Source organism: Thermobia domestica, chromosome 2, assembly GCF_964235325.1.
Source record: "Thermobia domestica chromosome 2, izTheDome1.hap1.1, whole genome shotgun sequence".
Lineage (NCBI taxonomy): Eukaryota > Metazoa > Arthropoda > Insecta > Zygentoma > Lepismatidae > Thermobia > Thermobia domestica.
In genome coordinates this window covers 295,638,399-295,666,157 of record NC_137455.1, presented here as the reverse complement: position 1 = coordinate 295,666,157, position 27,759 = coordinate 295,638,399, and the positions used below count along the sequence as shown (strand labels likewise).

General features: G+C 35.8%; 1 protein-coding gene across 2 annotated transcripts; it reads left to right on the top strand.

Moving 5' to 3' along the window:
- Positions 1 to 990: 990 nt before the first annotated feature.
- LOC145678592 (protein AAR2 homolog) lies at positions 991 to 27,759 on the top strand. 2 transcript variants are annotated; one of them, XM_081748930.1, is made up of 6 exons: positions 991 to 1,150; positions 3,949 to 4,127; positions 13,467 to 13,582; positions 16,443 to 16,562; positions 21,495 to 21,789; positions 27,282 to 27,759. In XM_081748930.1, the coding sequence occupies exons 2-6, from the start codon at positions 3,955 to 3,957 to the stop codon at positions 27,697 to 27,699; spliced, it is 1,122 nt and encodes a 373-aa protein (XP_081605056.1). In that variant the 5' UTR covers positions 991 to 1,150; positions 3,949 to 3,954; the 3' UTR covers positions 27,700 to 27,759. The 2 variants fall into 2 exon arrangements, with proteins under 2 accessions (XP_081605056.1, XP_081605055.1); XM_081748929.1 differs by having other exon boundaries at positions 993 to 1,150; positions 3,939 to 4,127.

The window sequence follows — 27,759 nt, the reverse complement described above, 5'->3', positions numbered from 1 at the left end:
CCTTTCGGAGTTATAGGCTGCCGGAAATATATAAGAAAAAAATAATTGTAACAGTTCGTAACTCCAAGATGATGGGACCTACCTTAGTCGGGTCAAGACTTCACTTAGGAACTGGTATGTGTCCTGTACAAATATCTAAGTTTCAGAATCCTCCGGTACTTCCGCAAGAATTTTTATAGACGAAGTTGGTGAGCACTTCAAATTATATGCCCGTAGCCAAACTCTCTTTATAAAAATTGTTTTGAGAGTACCTTAAGATTTTGAAACATGTATTGTTTTGGATACTGCACATATTAAATATTAATTCCTAAGTGAATTCTTGACCCGACTATGGTACGTCCAATAGTTCTGGAGCTATGGACCTTTACAGTTCATTTTCTTTTTTTCATGTTTTCGGTAGCTTATAACTGCGAAAGGAAGCATTTGTGTACCCAGATTGTTCTATACTTTTTGTCTTATCTTGATGTCAGGAACAGGGTTCGAAAATGTCCCGGATTTTAAGGGACAGTTCCTTATTTTATGATTTTGTCCCACGTCTTGGAGAGCTTCAATACGAGACGGCAAAAGTCCCGTAATTTTCCCAAATGACAAATTTAGCGCAGACAATGACTTTAAAGTCCGTAATTTTTTAATGAGTCGTCATGAGTGTGGGCAGTAAATATCAAATGTTATTTCAAAAAAAGCTCTGATTTACCAAATTTATTTATGATCGTCTCCCTTTTCCTAAACATCCCACAGTCAAATTCATTGGGAAAGAGTTTTCTTACATATGAATTTGAAATGGACTGTCATAAGAAATAGGTGATCTGCTCAGTTGATGAAAGCTGTTTTTCGACAGTCTAAAGACAAGTCCAAACTTGAAAAAGATTATAAGTGTTAACCTTGGTGAGAAACCACCTCCCAAACGTTGTTGATGTTATTTTGAGCACCCTGTATATGCATATCGGTTAGTGACTTTTTAAAGAATTTCGCATCGTTGATATAGCACTAAATCCTAACTGTGTGTTGGCAACCGTTTACCGAGTAGAACAAGAAGAAGAAGAAAGTAAATAAATGGTAGATTTGCGGACGCGTACTGTTTTTAAAGGCTGGACGGGGCAAGAAAGCAACAAGCAAGCAAGGCTTGTGATTTATGCAGTAGTGCCGGCAGGTAATATCATGGAGTTTAGAATAAAGTTATAAACTTACAGAGAATTACACAGGTGTACTATAGCGAAACCATCTGCAGTGTTGTGTGAAAAAGTATAATTGTAGGTGCAGTTTTAGTATACGGATCCGCAGTTTGTAAAATGTACGGAAAAAATTAGGGATGTCTTTAATGGTTTAAGTGCCGTATCGCTTGACCAATTTTAAAAAATTTACCGGCCAATTGGAGAATTAATTAAGTTTGTGAGGAAGAAAGTCTGGTAAGGTTAATAGTAAAAGTTACGTGGTTGTATTTGTTGGTTGTTTCTGATGAAAGCGGCACTGTATGTGGGGGCGGATGGACTATTTCGCGGAGGTACACTTATTTTACTATACGGATCCATATCTCGTAAAATATACCAAAAAATTTGGGCAAGTCTTTAATTAACCCATTTGTCGAGAACAGAACCCAACCAATCACTGCTGGGCTTCTAACCAGTTCCTACTACTATTCTTACTCTTACTCCTGCTACTACTACTACTACTTATACTATGTGTCCGTATAGTAATATTGCACGTCTAATGTATCTTAATGTAATCCAACTAAATATAACCAAATGCAGTACATTTTCGTACCGTTTTTTAATTTTCAAATTGGTCCGGCGGTACAGCACTAATGCCTCTTTAATTTGCCCATTTGATGTTGAGAACAAAACCAAACAAACCCTTGCGGGGCTTCTAAATCATTCCTCCTACCTACTACTACTACTACTATCACTTCTTTTCCTATAGATCCGTATAGAAAAACTCCACGTATTTATCTTATAATTTACTTCGGTTTTCCTCATACAGACATCACAGCCCAGATTCAATTCGCGGCGAGGGCTAATATGATTTGGATCTCACAATAAGCTTTAGGTCCACATCTCCTACAGTCTCGCTGCTGAAAGGGACGCTAAACTCAGGCAAACATTGATAAGACCGATGGACTCGTATAATAAATTAACGTTTACTTCACGTCGGCCATGATAAAATGTTTTTAAAATTACAAAAGTATCTCCTAATCACTTTCCATTCGTGCAGATTAAAAATAGGGATGCCAATGTATGGTTTAAGTTTAGATGTTCATATATGTTCAAAACACTCGATGTGCATTGAGTTTTCGCGTGGTTTTCCTCTTTTCTTCCACTTTCGTCACTCCAACATCCATCTCATCTGTGCAGGTCAAGATTAAGCACATTACTCGAAACAATTGTTAAAAAGTTATATTTTTTTTTTTTCAGTAATTTTCTTCTTATGTCCCCCAAAAGATGCACTGAGCGTTGCATCATTACCGTACGTAGCATAGATGAAATTAAAGGGGACCTTATGTCATTGTAAAATGATTACAATCTTTCGTGGTTTGCTTATAAACAAAGCGTCTAAATATGCTCTATAAAACTGCAAATAAACAGACCAATTTGCGCTAGATGTCTTTTAAAAAGCACAAATGCTAACTGACCGAGTCAGCACAGGACAAAGCTGGTGAGCGTGGTAGTATAGCGCGAGGGTGCATCCGAAAGGAACAGAACCATCAGGGACTGTGGGCCTACGCGTAATAGAGGTCTGCACGGGCTCAGGTCGAGCCTACAAATCATATATCGCTTCGGGCCCAGGCCGGGCTTGGGCCGTAAATTTATATATATATATATATATATAAACATATTTTTCGGGTCTAACTTTGTAAATACATTGTACAACGATATATATATTGTACCGGTCTTTCTGGAGAACTTTGAAAACACAACTGCAAAATTAAACCTTTAATTGCTGTAAATAAAAATACAATTTTGCATTAATTATTAAGTTTCTGTAATGTGGGCTTATTTCGGGCACATTTGATTATCACACGAGCTCGGACCTAAAATGCTAAAATATATTTCGGACTCGGGATCGAGTCATTGTAAATTCACGGGCCGGGACCGGGCTAAAAATTCCGGCCCGTGCAGAACTCTAAAACGTAATTAAGAAGAGTGAAAGCACGTTCATTCCACAGTAATACAAGTTCCGGCTGATATTTAGTATTTTCCCCAATCTTACACATATAAGAAGATCTCCAGTGTTACTTACGGGTTCACTCGAGCAGACAGTTTTACCAAATAGAAAATTTGTAATTAAAACACGAAGTGAAACATTTTTTGTGAAGGAATGAGAGTTTGAATATGAGTGATTACTGTCAGTGCACAGTATATTGAAATGATAGCAGACTTAACTAATAATCACAGACAGCTGAGATTATAGTCATACAGTACCAAGACACTATGTTACCTGATTAAATAATTCACCCACCCCTGTTTTACCCATGGGTCACATAACAGATCAGTTGCAGATATTTTTAAGATAGTCCTTATGTTTGTTTTCCCACGTTAGATACTTAGTGGGAACTTACTCTTAATGATAGTGGTTACTTTATGATTCAGTTTTCATTTAGAGTTTTCTTTACAGGTATATTGCGGCATATCGTGTGTACAAATTTACTTCTGTTAGATTTGTCTTTCTAGGCCTATTTGAAGTTACAGATTTATCCATAGGATTTCCGAATAACCCCCCCCCCCCGTTCGTAGTCCTGGACAATTTGGAAAATGATTGGGATATCATATAAATAATTATTGCATCTCAGAATTATCATGGATAATCATAGGTTGCTTTTACATCTATGTTAATTATTCCGTAAAAATATGACAGAATTTGTGGTAAGAGATGTAAATAGCAGTATATACACATTCTACAAATTGTTATTAATTTACCTATTTAGATGTTTACACACTTTTTAGTCTCTTATAGTGTGCCATGGAGTTAGACCAAGAATTAGCACGTCAGCTGCTGATTGATGGCGCCATATTTGTATTTTTGGATGTCCCTCCGGGAACAGAATTTGGAATAGACATGAAATACTGGGATACTGGAGAAAGGTTTAAGGGAGTGAAAATGATACCACCAGGGCTGCACTATATTTACTTTAGGTAATGTAATTTATTGTTATTAATGATAAATAAATGGATATGGTAAGAAATGATGTAAATAAAAGGCTAATAGTCACCACAAGAAACAAACCTCATCACTAGGAAGCACTTTCGAAGAACATCGTCTTCATCGTCAGCCTAGGCACACTTTAAAAAGGATTTAAACCATAAAAGAATTTTAAAAAATGTGCGATGTAAAAATCATCTTGTCAGTAGAATTAATTCACTTGTCACTGTTCACTGTCGTTTACTCTTTTTTTCTTTTGTCATTATTTTCCAGATAGCGAAAATGAATAGCAAAAACGAAAATGAATAGCAAAAACATTGCTCCAAATGGCATTTATGTCACCTTTATCTGAATTGAGTGCCGGTTTATCCTTATAAATGTAATAAGCTTCTTTAATTTTCCGTTCAATTGGTGTTTTTGCTTTTCCGATCAAACATGAATTAACAATGTTGTGGTTATTTTCTTTGAGATGTGATGCCAGTCCAGATAACTGTTGTAAGCTACGAGATTTGGACGTGCGAATGTGCTCAGCGATTCTGGTACAAATATTCCTTTTCGTTTGACCCATATATATTTGGTCATATTGACATTTAACCCTATAGACGCCACTATGTTGGGGATCAGTAAAAAATGATTTAAAATTTGTAATATTTTTTCTATAGGTTTAGGAGGAACTTCGGAGATCTTGATGTTATATGTTATATTTATGCAATGCCTTCTTAATTTTTGTCGAAATATGTGGAACCAGAGGGACACCAATCCATTTGTCTTCTTCGGCATTTGTTGTTGGCCGATGGTGGGTGCCGTCGATCTCCCGTTGTACATGTTTGTACCACTTCAGTAATAAAGACTTTTGATAGCCATTTTGTTGTACAATCTTAATTAAATATTGAATTTCTTGGTTGAAGTCACCAGGATGATCAGAAAGTAGAAGGGCTCTCCTGAAGAAGTTTTTCCAAATATTAATTTTCTGAAGCTATGAATGAGATGACTTAAAATGAATATACTTGGTACCAGTAGAAGGTTTACGATATTCTGAAGTAACAAACTTATTGGCTTGTCTTTTGATGGTAATATCAAGGAAGTTAAGAGCTCCATTTTCTTCAAGTTCTATTGTGAATTTGATTCTAGGATATATCTGATTAAATTCATCAAATAATTTCTTTAAATACTGATATTCCTTGTACAGAATTAAAGTATCGTCAGCATATCGAAAATACCTGATATGAGGAAATTTTGGGAGAATGTTGTTTTCGAACATGTCCAATACCAGGGTCGAAAGTATTGGAGAAAGAGTATTGCCCATGACCAATCCATTGTCCTGACGAAAGATGGTATCTTCAAATTGATCCAGCCTTACCCATTATATATGGTCTTCCAAAAATACATAAACCCAACGTTCCGTTAGGACCTATAATAGCTGGTTTTCACCACCCTACATACTTTCAAAATGGTTGTATAATGAAAAGGTATCTCTTAAGATCCCAGTCAAATATACTGTTAAAAGTAGCTTAGAGTTAAAAACATGTTTGAATTCGTTTGTCGCGGCGGATTCTATCCATATGGCATCTTTTGATAGTAGAGATGTATCCATCAATACCAGTAGACCTGGCTTTACAGGCAGTGGAACTTGCCTTACTTAAATTAAAAGTAAACCCATACGAAATTCAACTAGTTTCTCAGCTAATAGCTTTTTGCCTTAGAAATAATCTTTTTCAATTTGAAGATACCATCTTTCGTCAGGACAATGGTTTGGCCATGGGTAATACTTTCGAACCTGGTATTGGACATGTTCGAAAACAACATTCTCCCAAAGTTTCCTCATATCAGGTATTTTCGATATGCTAACGATACCTTAATTCTGCAAAAGAATATCAGGATTTAAAGAAATTATTTGATGAATTTAATCAGATACATCCTAGAATCAAATTCACGATGGAACTTAAAGGAAATGGAGCTCTTAACTTCCTGAATAGCGTAAACCTTCTGCTGGTACCAAGTATATTCATTTTAAGAGGGAGAAGGAGTGGGCCACAGCGGTCGGAATATTGGTGTTCAATTTAACATGGGATATCAACCATTTTTTAGGCAAATCATGGTTTCATTTCGTTCTTTCGCAAAAATGTCTCAATAGCTCACTCAATATGATGCATCTCATTTTAAAGATGCAATTTGAACTCTGTGCGTGATATTTTCTTCTTATAAATACAGATAATTATAATCCAAATTCCCATAAGAAAATGATCAAAATTAGAGGGAAAAGTCTTCTGTTTTTTTACAGTAAGGAAAAGAGCTAAAAACTTTTGATTTTTTTGAGAATGGAGTACTGTCTTTGTATTTGTGCGCTACTGTGCTATTTTTTTCGCTGTTTCCAAATACATCCATTACACAATCGATGAGAAATTATATCCTTCATAATTGAATCTACAGAAATCAGAAATCAGATTTTTTTCGTGTTCACGTACTTGGCCGTCTAACTGCTAGATGGCACTATAGTCATTCCTCATCCCACTTTCCTTCTCAGCGAGAGTCAGTCCTTTTGGAAACCTACTTTGACCTTCTTAACAGGGGCGGGAGGAAGGAAATTATTGTGCAGAACGGGAACTTCAAACACGAGGAATGGCAAAATTTATGACCTCTTTAGTTGATGGTTTCTGTTTCAGCAGTACAGTGTATTTGTAGATGGTTTCTATGAGAAGAAGTAATTTGTATTTGTAGCGATTAAGTCAACCTTTCGACAAAGATTTGTGAAGGAGAAGCCGAACCAAAGTCTTCGTTTATCTATTCCAAGAAAGAAATGAAAACTTCCTGCAGGACTGAGAATATACATGCAAGAGAAAAGATAAGATATATTATTATAATCTTTCGAGTAGATTAATCGCCGAAATATTATTTGTTTACCCGTCAAAAAATCAAGAATAATATAAAGCTCTTTCATCAGATTCCATCGTACAACATACTAGACACACACATATTATATACATACATATATATATATATATATATATATATATATATATATATATATATATATATATATATATATATATATATATATATATAGTGGCGGATCCAGGATATGATCAAGGGAGGAGCTAAACCATAGTTTGCCTCTTTATCCAGAGTAAACAGGATTGAAGCCCATTTTATCCAGTGTATACCTGAGCGTCAAGGGGGTGAACTATAGACTCTATAGCCACCCTTGGATCCGGCCCTGTATATGTATACTATTTACAGTGCCGGATTTACGTATAAGCTAAACAAGCTATAGCTTAGGGCCCCGCTCTCTTGGGGGGCCCAGAATCTAAAGGAAAACTGGATATACATTTCTAAAATATAAGAAAATTAAAATAAAAAATAAAATTTATATACTTAGCAACAGTCTTTCTGCTGTGTAGCCTACGTTCATGTAATTAATAGGGCTCCTTCTGCTAGTATGCTTCCTAAATTACTTCCTAGTTTCTTCATTTCTGTATGTAGGGTGCCTATGTTCATCTGGACACATAAAGGGCCCAATTACCTTCAACAGCTTGGGGCCCCACTAAACCTAAATTCGACTCTGACTATCTATTTATGCATGGTTGCTCCCTCTCTTTTCGAAGCAGTGTTTCTTTGATATTGCTTCCAATTCCGGAAGGTTTTACCAAGGGGGGAAGAGTTTTTACTCATTCCAGGCATTCAAACTAGGGACTGGACTACTTGCTTCCAACATTCTGTTCCCCATGTATCCCGGTCTGAATCAATCGTCTAAAGCGGAGCCTCGGTGGCTCAGTGGTAGAGCGTTCACCTCTGGTGCTTGGGGTCCCGGGTTCGGTCCCAGACCCCGCCAAGTGAACTTTGTGGTGGACAAACACCGTGTGCGTGGGTTTTCTCGGGGTTCTCCTGTTTCCTCCCACTTTCTTCATTCCACCATTTCATTCATTACTCATCATCACTGTCTCCTGTAGCCTAACCGGCATAAGCGTGGGACGTAAAACTCAAAGATTCCATTTCCATGTTCAATTGTCTAAAGCCGATAAAACATTCAAATTCAAATGTAGATGTTGCTCATCAGTGTCGACACCTAAATATTTCTCAATCAACGGTAGGGGTTTTGGTAGCCTCAATCTGTCTCCCTCTTATTAGCGGAGAAACACACTATATTCGTAATTCTGTAGTAATTCTTAAAAAGAAAGTGCTGTTTAATGTATGTTGTAACACATAGGAAACTAAATTTTAATATACCCTAGTAGTATAGAAACGCACCATACAGTACCTTACCAAAATAAGCACCGGACGCCAAGGATGCAAACATTAACAATAATAAAAATGATAATAATAAATATTTTAAAGACATTCTTTCATTAATCAAGTCGCACTTAAAAGTAAAAAACAATTTTGTTTATGCATGACAAAAAAAGAAGAAAAAAAGAAAGATGCGCTCTAATATAGGCTTACAGTTACTTTATAAATTCTTAAAATGACGTGCCCCATTCTTTTTATTTAGCCTTGCATAAACCAAAATTATTTTTAACTTTTTAGTGCGAATTGATTAACAAAAGAATGTCTTTAAAAGATGTTTTATCATTTTTTTTATTCGTTGGACACATTTTCCAAATCCTAAAGTGATATGCAACCAGGGAAACCAGGGCTGGTTAAAGGCTAATATTTATTTTAGAATAAAGAAGTTGAAAATAAAAACATATTAAAATTTGCTTTTTAAAAAAATAGATATATTGCAAAGTATGAGAGTAACAATGGAATATTGTATTGTCACCGGACTTACGTCGCTCTGCAACAGATCTTAGTTCTATGACGTCAGGAAATAAGTTCAATTTATACGAACACTTATTTAATTTTTGAAACAAACACCTGTTACGTCCTTGTACACTCATGTCCAAAATGATTGTCGCATATCTATAACTGTCTTCTTGTAGGAATATAATGTAATAATGATTTTGCTGGGTACTTTTAATACTGATACTATGTGTACAATCGGGAAATGTATATGTGGTAAATTTCATAGGAAAATAATTATAAATACGAAAATTAGAATGAATAAAACAAAATGTTGCTAAATGGAAACAAAAGTCTTATTTTCGTTTTATTGTTCTTATTTAGTGCTCTTTTGACATGAAATTTGCCACATACAATGTCTTTGCCGATTATACACATACTAATATTATAAGAAATACCTGGTGAATTCGTTATCAAATTATATTCCTATAACAACATATTTATAGACATGCGACAATAATTTTGGACATGAGTGTACCTTCCTGAAGAGGTGACACATCTTTTAATTCTATTGTTAATGAAGTGGTCAATTTCCCCAAATAAAAACCAACACCAAGCAGGGCATATGCCCCCCCTGTCCATCTAAGCCGGTCCCCAAGGCTGAATGTAACATTGGGGCCCTTTCCTGTTGTACTAAGAAAAACTCAGGATGGTCAGCCACTGGTATCGAACCCAGGACCATTCGAATGTGAAGGCGAGAGAGAGGGTAAATCAAGGTGGTCATATTTTGAAAAGGAAATAAGAAAATGGATTCCACTAAAAAAAGAGTCTCATTGTCAACACATTTCAGATCTTTGCCTGGGTTTTCTACCTTTCAATTCCAAGTTTGTTTGTTTTTTAACCACGAAGGCCCTAAATAAATTAGAATATCGGCTCTCTCGTGTTTTTTATATTGGTATGGTTCTTCATTTTATATCAAACTTCTCCCGCACTATTCTGTTATTTACCATAGGTAGAATCCTTTGAGAAAGAGACAGGTGACAAGTGCTTTAGTTCTCTATGATATGTTTGTGACCGTTGTAGATATTTGAGTGGCTCTATAGACACGGGGCTGATATCATGTTGGTCCCTCTTATTTATTTTTTTCTTCCGTTCTGTTTCTCTTTTAGGCAAAAGAAAGGAATTTCACTCTTCTGTCCCATTTACAGCCTTAACCATCCCCCTTCTGCGCTGTCCAACTTTGACCACATGCAGGGGAAAAACGAAGGGAAAGGAGGGGTGCCATTTGCTTTGACGGCATTTCAGCAACAACCCCATCTGTTGCCAAAATAAGGAAACACTTTGCAGTGCAAGAAGAAACTGAGGAAGGCTGGTACCTTCGATTTGTCAAGGTCACTTGAGTCCCGCTCACTCTTAAGTCATCTCATTCATGGCTTCAGAAACTGAATATTTGGAAAAACTTCTTCAGGAGAGCTCTTCTACTTTCTGATCATCCTGGTGACTTCAACCAAGAAATTTAATATTTAATTAAGATTGTACAACAAAATGGCTATCAAAAGTCTTTATTACTGAAGTGGTACAAACATGTACAACGGGAGATCGACGGCACCCACCATCGGCCAACAACAAATGCCGAAGAAGACAAATGGATTGGTGTCCCTCTGGTTCCACATATTTCGACAAAAATTAAGAAGGCATTGCATAAATATAACATCAAGGTCTCCGAAGTTCCTCTTAAATCTATAGAAAAATATATTACAAATTTTAAATAATTTTTTACTGATCCCCAACATAGTGGCGTCTATGGGGTTAAATGTCAAATATATATAGGTCAAACAAAAAGAATATTTGTACCAGAATCGCTGAGCGCATTCGCACGTCCAAATCTCGTAGCTTACAACAGTTATCTGGATTGTCATCACATCTCAAAGAAAATAACCACAACATTGTTAATTCATGTTTGATCGGAAAAGCAAAAACACCAATTGAACGGAAAACTAAAGAAGCTTATTACATTTATAAGGATAAACCGGCACTCAATCCAGATAAAGGTGACATAAATGCCATTTGGAGCAATGTTTTTGCTACTCATTTCCATCTGGAAGATAATGAAAAAAAGAAAAAAAAAAAAAACGGTAAACAACAGTGAACAGTGGCAAGTAAATTACTATTAACATATATCTAATTCTAGTGACAAGAAGATCTTTACATCGCACATTTTTTAAAATTCTTTTTATGGTTTAAATCCTTTTTAAAGTGTGCCTAGGCTGACGATGAAGACGATGTTCTTCGAAAATACTTCCTAGTGATGAGGTTTGTTTCTTGCGGTGACTATTAGCCTTTTACTTACATTATTTCTAATCATTATCACCGCTCGCAATATAATGATAAATAGATATGGTAATTTATTTTTGTTTAATCAATATATATGTATTAATAATTTCCCTATCGAGAACAGGGTTAATATATTTCGTATAAAGTTGAAAAATTATCGTGTAAAAAAAGTTGATCATTCTTACATAAGTTTAAAAAAATGTGATTTTTCGAGTGACTTCAACATCAATTTTGAGGCACTTTAAGTTTTTGAAGAACATGAAAAATTATTCTGAGGTTCGAGTGGCCCCTGGTTTAATCCCAGGCTATGTGCGTTTGTAGTAGACAACATCGCGTTCATGGATTTTCTTGGGTTCTCTTGTTTACTCTCACATTCTCATTCCACCAGTTATTTCAGGATCATTCACTTCCATTAATCATCCGTCTCCTTCAGCCTACAGGTTTGTACATGGGACGTAACCTACAATTTCATTTCATTTCAAAAACAAGTATCTAATGCGTCATGATACAATATCTCTACATCTGTGTTAATTGATGAAACCTATAGCATAGGAAGTACATTGTTAGAAATAGGTGTGTCATCATCATTCACGAAACGATTGTGTTTTGTACGTTTTTTGGGTGAACCATTTATCGTGTGATACAGTCTTGTCACTTTTAAATTAATCTTGTGATACAGTCTTGTCTGGCATACTCTGTGACACCGCAAAGTTAATAATGTTGCCAATCCAATAGAAAGTTGTAATTTTTCAAATTAAATCACGTCAAATTATTATATATTTCGAATTTACATATGAAAGGAAAACAGAGAGGTAGAATTCAACGAAACCTCGCTGTGTGTACTGTTGTGGAGTAGTCATAGCTCAAGAAATATACTCAAGATATTACTACCTATTGTAAGATTTAAGTGGAATTATTTAAATAGACAGTTCTCCCGTGTATTTCATTAGTAAACACTGTATTTTCAGACTCATCATTTAACTGGGGAAAAAAAAAAAAACATTAATTGTTTCTTAATTGACATTGAATATTACAGAACATTAAAATAACTATAACAATTTCAGAAACTACATGTTGCAACCAAATGGGTAAACAATCTATTGGTAGTCTATCTCTCCCCGCTGGCCTAGTGCTAGCTCGTATGACTTTTGGCGCACGTGGTACCGGGTTCGATTCCCGGTAGTAGAGGATAAAAAGATAATTTTTTAATCATTCACTGTCAATAGTGATACGTCTCCTGTAACCTAAAGCACAATAAACGTGTGACGTTAAACTAAAATTTTCATTTCAATTAATTTTCTATTAGCAAAGTACTATTATTCAAATCACTATCTTCCTCTTAACATCCATCTAATTCTTGTGTGTCAAAACTCCATTTTTCCCATAGATTAAAACGTGTTCTGTGTTACGATTCCAGATTGGAGGATTGTTAGTTTCATAAGTAAAATGTTCGTAAAGTATAAAACAATTTGCTAGTTGACAGTGTATTTTTCTATATGCACATACAGTAACTTGATAAGTAAATAACAGTTTCTTCCAGCAAATTAAAAAAATGTCAATTATTGTTGGCAACGAAGGACATACTTTATAGCGCCACAGTTTTTTTTAGTTTTCTAAAAAAATACACACGAGAATTTATCCTCAATTATGTCATTTTGTTCAGCTCGATCTGATCTAACGACTGATCTATGTCTTATATTTGGATAACATAATGATAATTTTGCGCTGTATGTCAGTAACCGTACCGTGTACTGTTGTCTCATTAGTGTCATAATGAAGAGCGTAATAAAGAGTATATTTCAGTATCAGTTTCTCCTCAATAAGTGGCATAGGGGCCGCAGTGGCTCAGTGGAAAAGCGTTCGCCTCTGTTGCGTAGGGTTCCGGGTTCGATTCCCGCTCACGCCAAGGAACTTTGTGGTGGACAAACATCGTGTGCGTGTTTTTTTTTTTTTCGGGACTCTCACTTTCTTCATTCCACTATTTCATTCATTTCTCATCATCACCATCTCCTTTAGCCTATACGGCATAAACGTGGGACATAAAACTAAAAGATTTTCAATAAGTGGCATGGTTCTCGCATAGCGTCAATTTGTAGGTTTACATTTTTTTTTTCCATTTTCTCAAAATCTACGCATGAGCTTTTACACTCCCACATGTTATTTAATTCGGCTGAATAAGACCTATCTATTGGTGTACATCTAATTTTTGGACTTTTTTTTCCGTTAAACGCTAACATTATTGTAGTATTATCACAGTGTCCAATCTTTCTATATTGTTTCAGTGCTGTTAATAAGGAAGGAAATACAGCGCCGAGGACTGGTTTCTTTCACAGTTTTCAAAAATCAGAATTTTTGATAAAACGTTGGGATCCAAACACTGAGGATATGAGTTCCACAGGTAAGTTTTGAAGTCAGATGTTTGTATGTTACAAGTGTTCGGTTTATATAAAACGTATGATAGAAGTGGATTACAAAAAGTGAAGTGAACGCTGCTCTACACAAATGTGACGATTCTATTTTTAAAATATTGTGAGTAGCAATAAAGTAAATGCTAGGGGAGTTCTGTACACATGTTTATAGTGCATATCTGAGTACTTGAAGTCCTTCAAAAACTATTCTCCTTGTTAGAAAATAAATAGTTAGATCAAAATTTATTATTAAAATTATCTCTACTTCATTTTATATACTCTGTCAAACGTTGAACGTACATTTTTCTTTTCCTTGAAACTTGATTGTGAGTCAAATATTTGATTCCTGTTGTTAGGATCTAGCAATTGTAAAAAATATATTGTTATCTATAAGGTGTCGAAGTAACGGAAGAGCTGACAGTCTGTTAGGAAAATGTCAGAGCATTTTAATAGACGTGGTAAAGGTGTTTCATCAAATTCTTTTATTATAGAAGAATTCTTTTTTTGATCGATGTCCAGAGACCCATGAATTTTATTTGGAGCATTTAAGCAAAGTATCTCAGGTTTCCGCATGCGAACTGCTGAAAACTATTCATGACACATGGTAACAATTTCTTTGTGCCATTACCATCTGCGATTGTAAGCTGTAGCGAGTACGATGCACGTTAGATCTTCAAGATCGGAGTAAAATGCGTGCAGCAGTGCAATGCTTCCGAAACTAAATTGCTATTTGGAATGATATATCAGGACATAATGATACATAACTCATCATCATCATTAGGATATGATGATGATGGAATGATATATAACTCATGACAGGAACGTGAAATATTGTTGAGATAATGATTTGATCCTCGCGTACTAAGTCGTTGCACTCAACAAGAGCCCGTGGGTAAATATTAATCCACGAAGTACTCCACCAAGAGGACAAAAAATAAGTTCGATATGACATACTTCAAATGGGTTGCCAAGATGGCCCACAAAAGATGGTTGCCTGGAGGATCCACGTGTCTCCAGCTGCTGTCAAGCGAACCGTTCATCAGCGTTTGAGGCCGCAGTGCTATCGTAAGACCCGCGTATACCACCTCAAATCTCGGGACACTACTGAATTAGAGGTCAGCTCCTGAAAACTGTATGGACGACACCTTGGAGGTAACAAGTGAAAGAGCAACTGTATCCACTTTTCAGTGCAGTTTCGAACAGTGAAAATTACGATGTCGAGCCATTATTCTTGATACTGAATTTGTATTTGCGTCCTCGTGCAATTTCAAGGGTATGGAAGACTACGCCACAAGCGTAGATTGTTTAGAATGCTGGTGGCCTGATCGAACAACACCGCTCGTGACGGCATAATATTTCTTGAAGTGAATATTATGTTCATGTGCATTTGATGTATTTTCTGTACACGTCCTCTTGAAAGTCCAAAAATACTGTTTCGGACAGCGATAGAAAACTAAATCCTAACCATTGAGCAACATAATAATAATAATAATAAAACCTAACAAAGCGGAATACAATTACATAAAACATCAAATAGGAAAAGCGACAGTGAATTTTTGTTAAGGAAAATTAGCTTCTCCGTTATTGGCAATACTCTTAGCTGAAAGCTTGAATATAGGAAAAAGAAAAATAATGGAAACAGGACGTAGGCATTACATTAGTTTGTGTATGTAGCGTAAGCTAATGTGTGTGACCAGTTGAATCGCCTTAAGTTCATTAAAATTTTTGTACCTTCTTGAAGAGAGAGAGAAAGAGAAACCGAAACTTGATGTATATTTCACATTGAAGGAATTTCTTGATAAAATATTCTACATTAAGGTCTTAAGTATTGTCATGTGTTGTGTGTCCGCGTTGCGTAGAAGAAAATTCGTACCCGCAAAAAATTTGTATTTTACATACAACAAAGAAGGAGCATGTTAGTCGACAATTGAACACATTTCCAACGAAAAAAAAAAAAAAAAAAAAAAAAAAAAAAAAAAAAAAAAAAAAAAAAGAGAGAGAGAGAGAGAGAAGTGGATTGAGTTTGGCTGCGATAATACAGAGGTGGCCTTAAAGGCAAATATTAGGATTAGGAATTCATGGTGCATTACGCTGCTGGTACTCAAATTGTTCAGCGATACTTGGTAGAACAGTTTGGAGTTAAAATTTTCTGTCGAAAGTGGAAATAATATTTCTAAATACGGGGAAGGCCGAATATATAATCATAATATCCAGCATATTTCCTTCTTACGGAGAGGGTGAGAGAGATGAGCTAACATAGCAGCTGGTTCGTTGGGAGCAAGGGGAAAAGAAAGGGAGACTTTGCTATTTCTGTTCGTCTTTCCTGTTCCCTTGCGACATCCAAGAGGAAACAAAAGAAAATGTTCATATCGAAAATTTGTGTATCTTACAGGTGTGTTATTTGCTTCTGGTCTTTGCGATTGGATTTCATTATTGGTTTTTGCACAAGGAATTGAAGGTTATTGCAACAGACGTTAACAAATAAAAAATCCACCCTTAGTGTCAGTTTTGGTGGGTTTTTATGGAATTTTGTAGACGTCACAATGGATAATGGTCAGCCGAAATTAATGGTAATGCGTCAGTTTGACTGTAATTTCTGGACCTTATGAGTATTGTAAATACTACTTTTTTTCTCAAATACTGTCGTTAGGGCAAATTATATTATACAGTATTTTTATGTTTGTAATTAATTATATTTTTAAAATGCAATTTCCGTGAATACTCGTTTAATATTAAATTTGTTAATTTCAACGAGTCGTTAAATCCAAATTGTGGAAATTGAATACTGTTTTTAAGTCGAAGTTGAGAACTTTTCTATTAGTTAACTTCATTTATTATTTCAAATTCCAGAGCCATCTGAAGAAGAAAAACAGCGAATCAGAAGAAACTTACTAGAATTGGACCGATATCTTGGACCGTACCCACTTGATGAATGGAAGAGATGGAAAGCACTCACTAGTAGAATTACAGGTATTGTATGTTACAGTGACATCCTTAAATAATTCTTAAAAAAGTAGTTAGACACAGAAGTAAAGAGGAATGTATGAAATGAAATCTTTAAGTTTTACGCCTCTCGGTTATGTCGACTAGGCTAAAGGAGACGGTGATGGTGAGAGTGAAGAAAATAGTGGAATGAAGAAAGTGGGAGGAAACGGGAGAACCCCAAGAAAATCCACGCTCACAGTGTTTGTCCACCACAAAATTCATCTGGCGCGAGCTGGGATCGAATCAAGGACCCACGCACAAGAGCTGAACGCTCTACCACTGAGCCACCGCAGCCTCCAAGAGGAATATAGTAAGGTAACACTATTTTTACTTAGTATTGATAGTTTTTGATATATGGAAAAATTTTTGGTTTCAATACAAAACACATCTCCTTATCAATTCAGTTTAGATGAGTCGGCTGTAATCTATACTATTATATAAACCAGTAGACATGACTCACTCATCAACACTCAGGTCATACTACATATTTACTATAGATAGGAACGTGGAATTTGGATAGAGTTCTCCCATTGTCATGAGAACAAGAGATAAGTATTTCTGGAAATACCTATCCTAAGGAGAATGGAAAGTTCAGCGTTTTCCAAAATTCCGACCGGTTCTATATTCATTAAACCATATTCTTCCCGTACAAAGAACGAGCACTTCTGCTTATAGACTATAAATTTAATATATTTACTGTAGTCAGTAAAGCGTATACAGTGGTACCTTGGTGTACAACTTTAATCCGTTCCAGATCCTTGGACTTATATCAAACAGTACGTATACTAAACGAATGATTAATCAGTCCATTTCCATAAAAAAAAAAAAAAAAAAAAAAAAAATACTATTGTAATTGGCATATTATACATTGATAGGGTTACATAAAATACGAGGATTGTTCGGTAAGTTTTATCACCATCCACTAATTTGTTTTTATTAAGTGTTGTACATGAATAATTTTACTCTCGAACGAGAGTTGGACCTTCTGTTTTCCGAGAAGGTTTTCATTTTTCAATATAGTCTCTACTGACGTCGTCGCAGTTGCACTAGTTGCATTCCGTCGGTGAAGAATGAGACTAGTTGCTGACAACACCAAAGAACGCACTGCCTTGATGACCTCCATGTCGGATGCGAAACTCTGGCCTTTCAGACGTTCCTTAAGCTTTGGGAACAACCAAAAGATACAGGGGGTCAGGTCAGGGCTGTAAGGTGGATGATGCAAAACATCGTCGAATTGGAGCTTGTGCGACGTGGCGGTGGTCTTCTGACTTGTGTGCTATCTTGCGTTGTTGGGTTTAAGGAAAGTATTTATGTGAGAATAAATACTATGCAGACGTACACGCAGCTTCGTTAGTGCTTGCACGTAGCGCTCGGAGTTGACAGTGGCGTCATGTTCCAGAAATCAGTTAGTATCACACCTTCACTATCCCAAGAAATGGTGATCATGACTGCTGATGGCTGCATTTTGTACTTCTTAGGACATGGAGAGAATAGATGTATGTACACCATGTATTGGTGTTTAACCTCGAGCCCAGTACTTGTCCCTAGTTACGAGATGCATGAGAAAGGCATCTTCTTTGGTGTTGAAACAGGTCTAATTTTGCTCACAAGCGTTTTTGCGGGCTTCTTTCATTTCCACTGTAAGCTGACGCGGAACCCACCTTGAACATACTTTCTTAAACCCAGGCTCGTTGATTCATTGTTCCGAGTGATATGCCAGTAATGCCTGCAATCACCTGCTTAATGCTCCGATCACCGCGAACCAGTGCATCAACTTACTCATCTTTGTCTGGAGTGGATGCAGTCGTTGGCCATCCATTGTGGTCCTTGTCATGCAGACATGATGTGGCTTGATTCTTCGTGCGCACAGTTCGAATCTACTTCCTCACGGTGCTCATATCCACACATGTTTCCCCCAAACATAGCACTCATGAGATGGTGTATGTTGATGGATGTCAGCTTCCACACTCAGGAACTCGATGACTGCACGTTGTTCATGTAATCCATCACTAATCCTGCGACTGCATCGTTGTCAGTGAAGGACCTGAAAAACAAAACATATTTGTAAGGCAGAAGGTTCAAGTTTTCAAGGGTACGATTATGCACGAACAACAACTACAATAATAATAATAATAATAATAATAATAATAATAATAATAATAATAATAATAATAATAATAATAATAATAATAATAAAAGGGTTGGAGGCAAAACTTATTGAACAATTCTTATATATGTAAACACTGCTTAATATTAAATGCATATGCGAAAGCAATTATATTAAAAATATAATACATATTTCATTATAATATAAAATATAATATAATATATAATTCATATTTAAAGCAGAGCAATCCTCACTCTGAATGTAGGCGGTAAATTAGCCCATTGTTTATTGCCCGCCCTTTACGGGTGTACGTACTAAATATTGTACTGCTCTGTGGTACCGACGCTCGTACACAACGTGATTTTGTCTCGAGACAGGTAAACAAGGGTAGAGCGCGGTGTAGTGATTCATTTTGACCCATATCAGTTCGTAGTTTTAAGAAGACTAAAAGTTACGAGATTAATGAAGAAAATAATAATATTCTGCAGACCTAAAAATTAAAATAATAACTTTAGTAGGTAAAGTATGTGGGAGTGCACTCTACAAACATCATCAATTTAAGGGGAGCCAATTGTTTTGTTTATTCTTTACATAAAAAGGGAAGGTCTTCATGCTAAAAATACGGTACTTTGTATATAAATTTCTAATGTTCACTGAAACTACAACAATAAGCATGTGAATGTCTTATTATGCAATGTATTAAACGTCATTAATTCTCATTAACGGTCTCGTGTATGTAACGGAAATACTGGAAAGTTTATTCTGCATTAAGGAATACATATAAGTGAATATTTTATTGACGTATATATGAAATATATATTCCATACATTTCATCAGTCAGTACCTTCATTGTCTTTATTCCTGCTTAATTCTTTATAGGCTTGCGTTAGAACTTTAAGTTTCGTCCATGTATAGTTGAGCCAATGCTATATCTTAATATTACTGTCAGTGACTCCAAGCTGGGAACATTGTATCTTCCTTCATACTTTGCGTATTTTAGGACGTTTTATGTTAAGTCAGCGGTAGCTGAAATTACTCCTTGTACTTTCCAGCTACCACAGAAATGAAGACAATCGTGCGGTAGTATATATATCGAGAGATTCAACGCATTTTCCTTTTATAATCTGTATACTTACTGTGAAAGCAATTGTTTGTCTAGTCGTAGAGGCCTTGCTAACACATCGTTCAATAGATGGGAATCAAGTTTTGAATATGTTTTCTGAGAATTTTTTTTTTTTTTTTACTTAAAATGAGATGGTTTAATAACGACTGAAAATTGAAAACAGTAGTTGAGTGTTGCATAGCTGTATTCTTTATTGTGAATTTGTAATCAAGAATATACCGCAGAGCATAAAATAGCTCATTCTGGCCTGTTAGTTTCGTTGTGTAATAAAAGTTAGTTGGTAATGAAAGCTTAGATTTATATCGGTCATTTTTAAAAACATGAGCAGTGTTACTTTGAAAATCTGAAGGTATGTATCTCATTAAGAAACTCATTCCAGGAAAATGAAGGGCTTAATTCAGTTTCCAGACATGTATTTCTCTCGCTCTTATTAAAGAACGGTGACATTTGTTACGGATAAAGTCCTCATTGGAAGAACACTAATTTCTGGTATTAAAATTTTAACGTTCACATTGTTTATATAGTAGCTTTTAGACCTAATATTTATGAATTTGACTCAGTAAGTATTTTGAAATGAAATACTTTTATATATATAATATGATTTGAAATCCTGTTGAGTTCTGCTACAAATGTAATCTCTCTGGCACTTACGATGATTTATTACTTTAGTCCTGCATTTATGGTAACTTTTAGAAGTACTTCTACTTAGATCTTTGTTTGTCCAATAATACACTTACTGGAACAGTCTGGTATGTTTTAACATGATACTTGTTGAATCGAGTATAATAGAATTTGTAAACACTGATAATATATTCGTATTGAAAACTTTTATCCGTTTAATGATTTGTAAACTTCTGTTTTTTGCCCTTTGAGTGGTGACTCTTACAAGTTGACATCTAGAAAAAACAGTGGTCTCGCGAATAAACCAGATTTCGTTTTGCTACCATTGTACTTCCCTTGTGAACTCATACACAAGTTGAGTATGAATTTTCTTATATGTCCTTTAGTTGCTTCATTTTTTTAGACTTTCAAAGTATACTATGTATAACTGTCCAGCTATCTGATTGTCCAGATGTATTAGGGTAAAAGTGGTAAGAGATAGCGAGAAATTGTATCTTGATATGAATTCTCCCAAGAATATGTTCCTTTTCTCCTTTGTTTTCTTAATCCTGTATTAAGCCGGAAGTGGTAGAAATCAGCCATTTCCGATTTCAGCGTTGGCCACCATAGAGAAAGAAAACCGGTAATAAATAACGAGAAGCGATTTTTTTTAATGAATTGAACGTCCCTATTAAAAATTTCATTTGTACCCTTATCCCTCTATTAAAAGCGGAAGTGGTAGTATAGATTCAGTATCACAAAACAGGTTTCACCTCCGATTTTTCGTGAGCTCCTTCGAGGCTGAGTGGTTAGCGTACGCGCCTTTGGCGTGGGGACGAGGATTCGATTCCCGGCGGCAGCTCACGTGGTTCGGATTCCATGTTAATCAGTACTCCCACGTCTCACATAGCCTTGCTGCTGAACGGGACGTTAAACTCAAAATCAACTTAACTCCTATATTTCCTTCTATTAACCTGGAAGTGGTAGAGAGATCCTAGTTTCAGTGACGAATTTCCATAAATTGGAAGACTAAATTTACTTGTCGTTAACATGAATACACCTATTGTAACTGAAAATTTTCTTTCAGGAGATATAGTAGCTAAACTAATCCCTCAGTCTGGAGTAATAAGATCGGCTCTGGAAATGGTGGCTTGTGAGAAAGAAGACAACGAACTAACTCCTCCAAAGCGCCAGCGCAGCATCACTTTAGAAGAGAAGGAAGAGGAGCTGTTGCCACGAATGATGCCAAGTCCAGGAACTGCTCTTCGTTTAACATCGTTCCCCAGACAGAAGTTTCCCGAAGGAGCCTCGCCAGCTGAAATAACCAAACATTCTCTGGATTCTAGCTACGTGTTAGAAACGATGCTGGCAAAGTATGAGAGGTACAGTCATCACTTTCCAACATTTTCTCGTAAATTTAATAATTCAGTGCGTCTCAACAAAGTTGAGCAACAAGTTAAAAAGTGCACAATAAATATAGCTCCTAGCTTTTTTGACGTTAATATTCTCAATGTTTACGTGCCAATAGTTATGACTTTTATGTGGTTGGGTAGATTAGAATCAAATTATAATAGATTCGTTATAAAGTTACGAAATTTTCAATTTACCTTGAACCTTAAAACAAGTGGCCGATCATAAGGGGATTTTGATCCACCCAGAAAATTGGGCAATTAGTATTTCAATGCTCAAACTACAAGATATGTAAATTTGAGAAATAATCCTGTAAACTTAAGCTTGCACTTTTCATACCAGTAACTATAATTTAAGGTCAAAACATGTAGACCTATGTGTCAAATAGGATTTGCATTATTGTGTCGCCTACATAAAAAATTTTTTCGGGCCCTGCGCATGAAACTATGTAAATACTGCTCATTGTAGCTTTGAAACTCTGTACAACTTATTGAACCAAAGCAAACATGTATAACATATTGACTACCACACTGAAAAACAGTATTTTCTTGGAGGCTACGGTATTTTATTACGAATAGATTACAAACTTTTTACAGCAACAAAAACATAAAAATTAAGATTTTCAGGAACCAACTACAGGGTTTTGACCAATTAGTCACTCATTAGATTAAGTAAATCCACATCATGGTAGCGTGAATGATCTGAGTATTGTACCATGCGGCTCTCAAGATAAAGATAAATAAGAACTACATTTGACTTTCGCGGCGCGGAGGATAAAACTAACATAATTTAAATGTAACTCTCATGGCTGTTAATGTGTTAACCTATGTTACAAGATGATGATGGGCGCATATTATATTATTAAATATTTACCTCTAAGCGTCCTAAACATTTGCAGAGAACTTACAAACGCTTTCGTCGAATCAATTTCTATTTCCTTAGTATACATGAGAAACTACAGCTGGTTAATCCATCAAATTGCGTTCCACGAATAGCACTAAGGCCCGTCTCCTGAAGAAACCAAGGAAGATAGAAACATGAAACCTTTTGTAACCCTAAAGGGACATGAAAAACAACATTATGCTGATATGGAGAACCCCTATGAGATGCGCTCAAGGGGGTTACTGGTGTTAACTACAAACTTTTAAATAGCAACCCCCACCGTGTCGTACCTAGTTTGAAAGGTAATCACGTGTAGAGACCAATTTTGGAAACTACATGTCGCTAGCATGTCCCTATCCAACATGGCGGCCATCCGTAAAGTAGGGTCGAAGTACGTTTCACGCATAACACTAAGGCCCATCTCCTGAAGAAACCAAGGCATATAGAAACATGAAGTCTTTCGTATCCTTCAAGGCATATAAAAGACAACATTATGCTGATAAGGAGAATCCTCCAACAAAGTACTCTTAGTTACCCCTGGTAACCCCCTTAGGCCCCCTCATGGGAGTTCTCCATATCAGCATAATGTTGTTTTTCATGTCCCTTAAGGGTTACAAAAGGTTTCATGTTTCTATCTTCCTTGGTTTCTTCAGGAGACGGGCCTTAGTGTTATTCGTGGAACGCACTGTATATTTTCCTATCATATCTTAGTTGAAGGCAACTACGCAATTTGATGGATTAACCAGCTGTAGTTTCTCATGTATACCAAGGAAATAGAAATTGATTCGACGAAAGCGTTTGTAAGTTCTCTGCAAATGTTTAGGACGCTTAGAGGTAGATATTTAATAATATAATATGCGCCATGGCCGCCATGTTCGATAGAGACACACTAGCGACATGTAGTTTCCAAAACTGGTCTCTACACGTGATTATCTTTCAAACGAGGTACGACACGGTGGGGTTTGCTATTTAAAAGTTTGTAGTTACTCCTGTAACTCTCTTGAGCGTACCTCATGGGGGATTCTCCATATCAGCATCATGTTGTCTTTTATGTCCCTTGAAGGTTACAAAAAGTTTCATGTTTCTATCTGCCTTGGTTTCTTCAGGAGATGGGCTTTAGTGTTATGCGTGGAACGTACTTTGACCGTACTTACGGATGGCCGCCATGTTCGATAGAGACACGCTAGCGACATGTAGTTTCCAAAACTGGTCTCTACACGTGATTACCTTTCACACGAGGTACGACACGGTGGGGGTTGCTATTTAAAAGTTTGTAGTTACCTCCGTAACTCTCTTGAGCGTACCTCATGGGGGATTCTCCATATCAGCATAATGTCTTTTATGTCCCTTGAAGGTTACAAAAAGTTTCATGTTTCCATCTTCCTTGGTTTCTTCAGGAGACGGGCTTTAGTGTTATTCGTGGAACGCACTGTATACAAAATGGAATGGATGTATCCTTGAAACAATATATGCAAACGAAAAGGTTCACTTTACACTGAGGAAGTTTACAGTGGTTTGACGAAACCATTCGTAGCATTACAGATTTTTAAAACGCTTAGATGTAAGTATTAACAAAGCTTACAGTTTGGACAATACATCACTGGCGAAATTGTAACAGGTTATAAATACAAATGTTTGCTTTGGTAAGATATTATTATTATTATGTATGAAACTATGATGAATGATTAGAGAGCGTACAACTTGGCGTGCTACGAAGTAAAGCTAAAAATTAGAATTTTTCAGAAATTAGTGTTTACCTTTTCCACTAACCCTCTTTATTTCTATTTTCGACATGTTTTGTTTTGATTGAAAATTTCAATGTAGTTCATTTTCAGCTTTGTCAGGGTATATACAAAATTGTATAATCACGTAGTAACCTTCCGAAACCTGAATATCATCTTTTCAAATATTACGTTGACGTAGAACTGCAATAACCAAAGAAGTAATATTGTTTTGAGTTCAATGACGATTACCAGACATTTCAAGCGAAGAAATATATTCAATTTAGACCGTATTTTTATTTGAATTTGATTACTGTTTTGAAGATGGTTTTAATGGCCTTTTATTTTATTCAATACTTTTATGCCCGAATTCAGTGTTTTTAGATTATCATGTAATATGATATTAAAAATATTAGATTATCATGTAATATGATATTATAGACATCTTTAATTGAGTTGAGTTGATTTTAGTTTAGCGTCCCTTTCAGCAGCGAGGCTATATGAGACGTGGACCTACTGATTAACGTTGAATCCGAACCACATGAGCTCCCGCCGGGAATCGAACCCGGGTCTCCCACGCCAAAGGCGCGTACGCTAACCGCTTAGCCACGAAGGAGCTCTAGACATCTTTAAAATTTACATCCTGAAAGTATCATACCGGCAAGTTTTTTTTTTTTTTTCTGGAAATAGCTTTATTTTCAAAGTATTTATCTTTAAGATCAATGCGCATACGCAATTTGCAACCAATTTTGAAAGCACTTTTTCTACTCTGAGGCTGCTCCCTTAGAAACCACTGTCGGAATGTGTCAACAGCTGCTTCAGTGGACACAAATCGCACACCACGTATTTTATTTATTTATTTATTTTTTCACTTGTAGGAACAAAAAGAAGTTATTGGGTAATAAATTAGATGAATGCGGATAATGGGTTATTAATTCGAAATTTTTACTGAAGAAAAAAATCAATTTGCTGTGCTGAGCGCGATGGCGAAGAAGGGTGCGATCATTTGGGTTTGTTTTACACAATTCGTTGATGACCTGTGGAAAATAAATTGCATACCACGCAGCATTTACAGTTCTTTGATCTTATAAAGTAATGGTTGCCATCGGTATAACCGAACAAACAAGCAATTGTTTACTTGTTAAAACTCCTCGAATGATTAACTTTTTCTGGTTGCGGCTCACTTTGAAACACTGAAACAGTAAATTGTTGTATAGTTTCGGGTTTGTATCAATAGATCTAACTTACATCTTCTGTATTGATGTAGTACATCAAATTTTATTTACCTCTAAACATTTTATTTATTTATTTATTTACATCAATTGATAAGAGCCTGTTTTTGAGCTTCGTCAAGTAGTTTGAGTCACCGACTTGAAAATTTCCGTACGTTCAGTCGACCATATGAAATCGTATGTATTGCTTTCATGTCAATGTTTAAGGATACCTGAATCTCATGATATGTCTCCTGCCGATCTCTCTGTCATTTCACACACAGAATCAAGGTTTATTGGCAAAAACAGACATGGATGAATGACTTTTATGAAATTCATCACTGAGAAATGTGCGACCACGCTGGAATTCGGAAAACCAATTATTTATAGCCGTATTGGATAGTGCTTCATTCCTAAAGCAAATTAACTCGTTTGATGCATTGTCTTGGTGTTTAACTACATTTGAAATCATAGAAAATCATTACCATTTCTCACATAAAACTACTACTTCAAACTGCTGTGAAAAATAAATGAATCAACTTAACAAACAGTCAAAGGTAATTTAAACATGGAAACATATATTTTTCCGAATTTATAATACCGGAACACTAGCGCTACTGTTAGTAGTACGTTGCAGAAACTTTTTCAGCAGACCTCGCGTCCGTATATGGTATTTAAAGAATCATCTTGTAGAAGATTTTTGTAGAAGAAAATCAGTCGGAAGGCAGTATATACATCACACACGATCTACAGAAAACATCCAATCTTGACTAAACTTGGCATAGAAGTAGGCCTTTTCTTGCTGTGTAAAATATTTTCTTCTGCAGACCTTTGATTCCTAAGTTATTGGCTATAAAATGTGGGTTTTGGACTTAATTAAATTTTACGTCAATAAATAAAAAATAAAATTGCTAATTGTTATATAGAAGAAGAATTAGGAGGAAATATATCAGGGTTCCCATCAACCGGAAAAACTTGGAAAAGTCAGGGAATTTTATGAGAAGCTGATAAAATTTGGAAAGTCAGAGAATTTTTAGTACGGATTTTTACTTCCTAGAATAGTTTTCTTTTTCTGCCTTATCCGACTGTTTGGTAGGGGATATTTTATAAAATAAAGTTAGTTTGTTTTGCAACACTTCTCTACCTACACACACATTATATACATGTACATTCATAATAGATGAGAAACTCCCTGTTCGGGAAAAATGTAGTTGCTTTTTTTTAACATTATATATAGACCTGGAAATTTGTAAATCATGACGTGGAACAGTCATGGAATTCATGCTTGCCAATAAGTAGGAATCCTGATACATAGGACAGTCTTGTCAAACGTTAAGTCAGTGTAGTGAGAACTTATAATAAAGATTTGGTAAAGCCACTGAGCCAACAATTTGCTGTCTAGAAATCAGTGATATCATTCATTTTACATTATCACCGTTTGTTCAGTTCACTGTATTTGACGTTCTACTGCTTCTCACATAGTATGGAGTTTGCCCTAACACCACTACCAGCATCGCTCTTGTCGCCACCTGAGCGTTGCCAACCCAGACATCTGACGTTTTTCTAAATTAAATTGTTTCTGTTATTTTGATAACCATATGTGTATAATAGAACATAGATTTGACTTTATCTTGTACTCCTTTCTTTCAGGCGAGAAGATATAATCGGAGAACTTCAGTTTTGTTTCGTGTGCTTTCTGGTTGGCTACAGCTTTGAAGCATTTGATCAATGGAAGAAACTCGTGGATACATTTTGTCGTAGCGACTGTGTAATTCAGAAGTATCATGAACTATACACAGACTTTCTTACACAGCTTCAGGCGCAGCTAACAGAAGTACCAGAAGACTTTTTAGTCGATATTGTTTCCAGTGATAATGTGATTTATAGATCTCTGAAAGAATTGTTCCGAACATTGGAAGAAAGTGAAACAGTTGATGGACGATTAAAAACAAAAGCTGCTCGATTCAAACAAACTCTGACGGACAAATTTCAGTGGGAATTTGAGTTTGAAGAGGACGAAGATGATGCGCCAGTGATTGTAGAAGGTGCGGACTTGCTTGTAACGTAGCGATGTAAGATAATTTCAATTCACTGTAAATATGTAAAAATATATTGTTGTTAAACTATA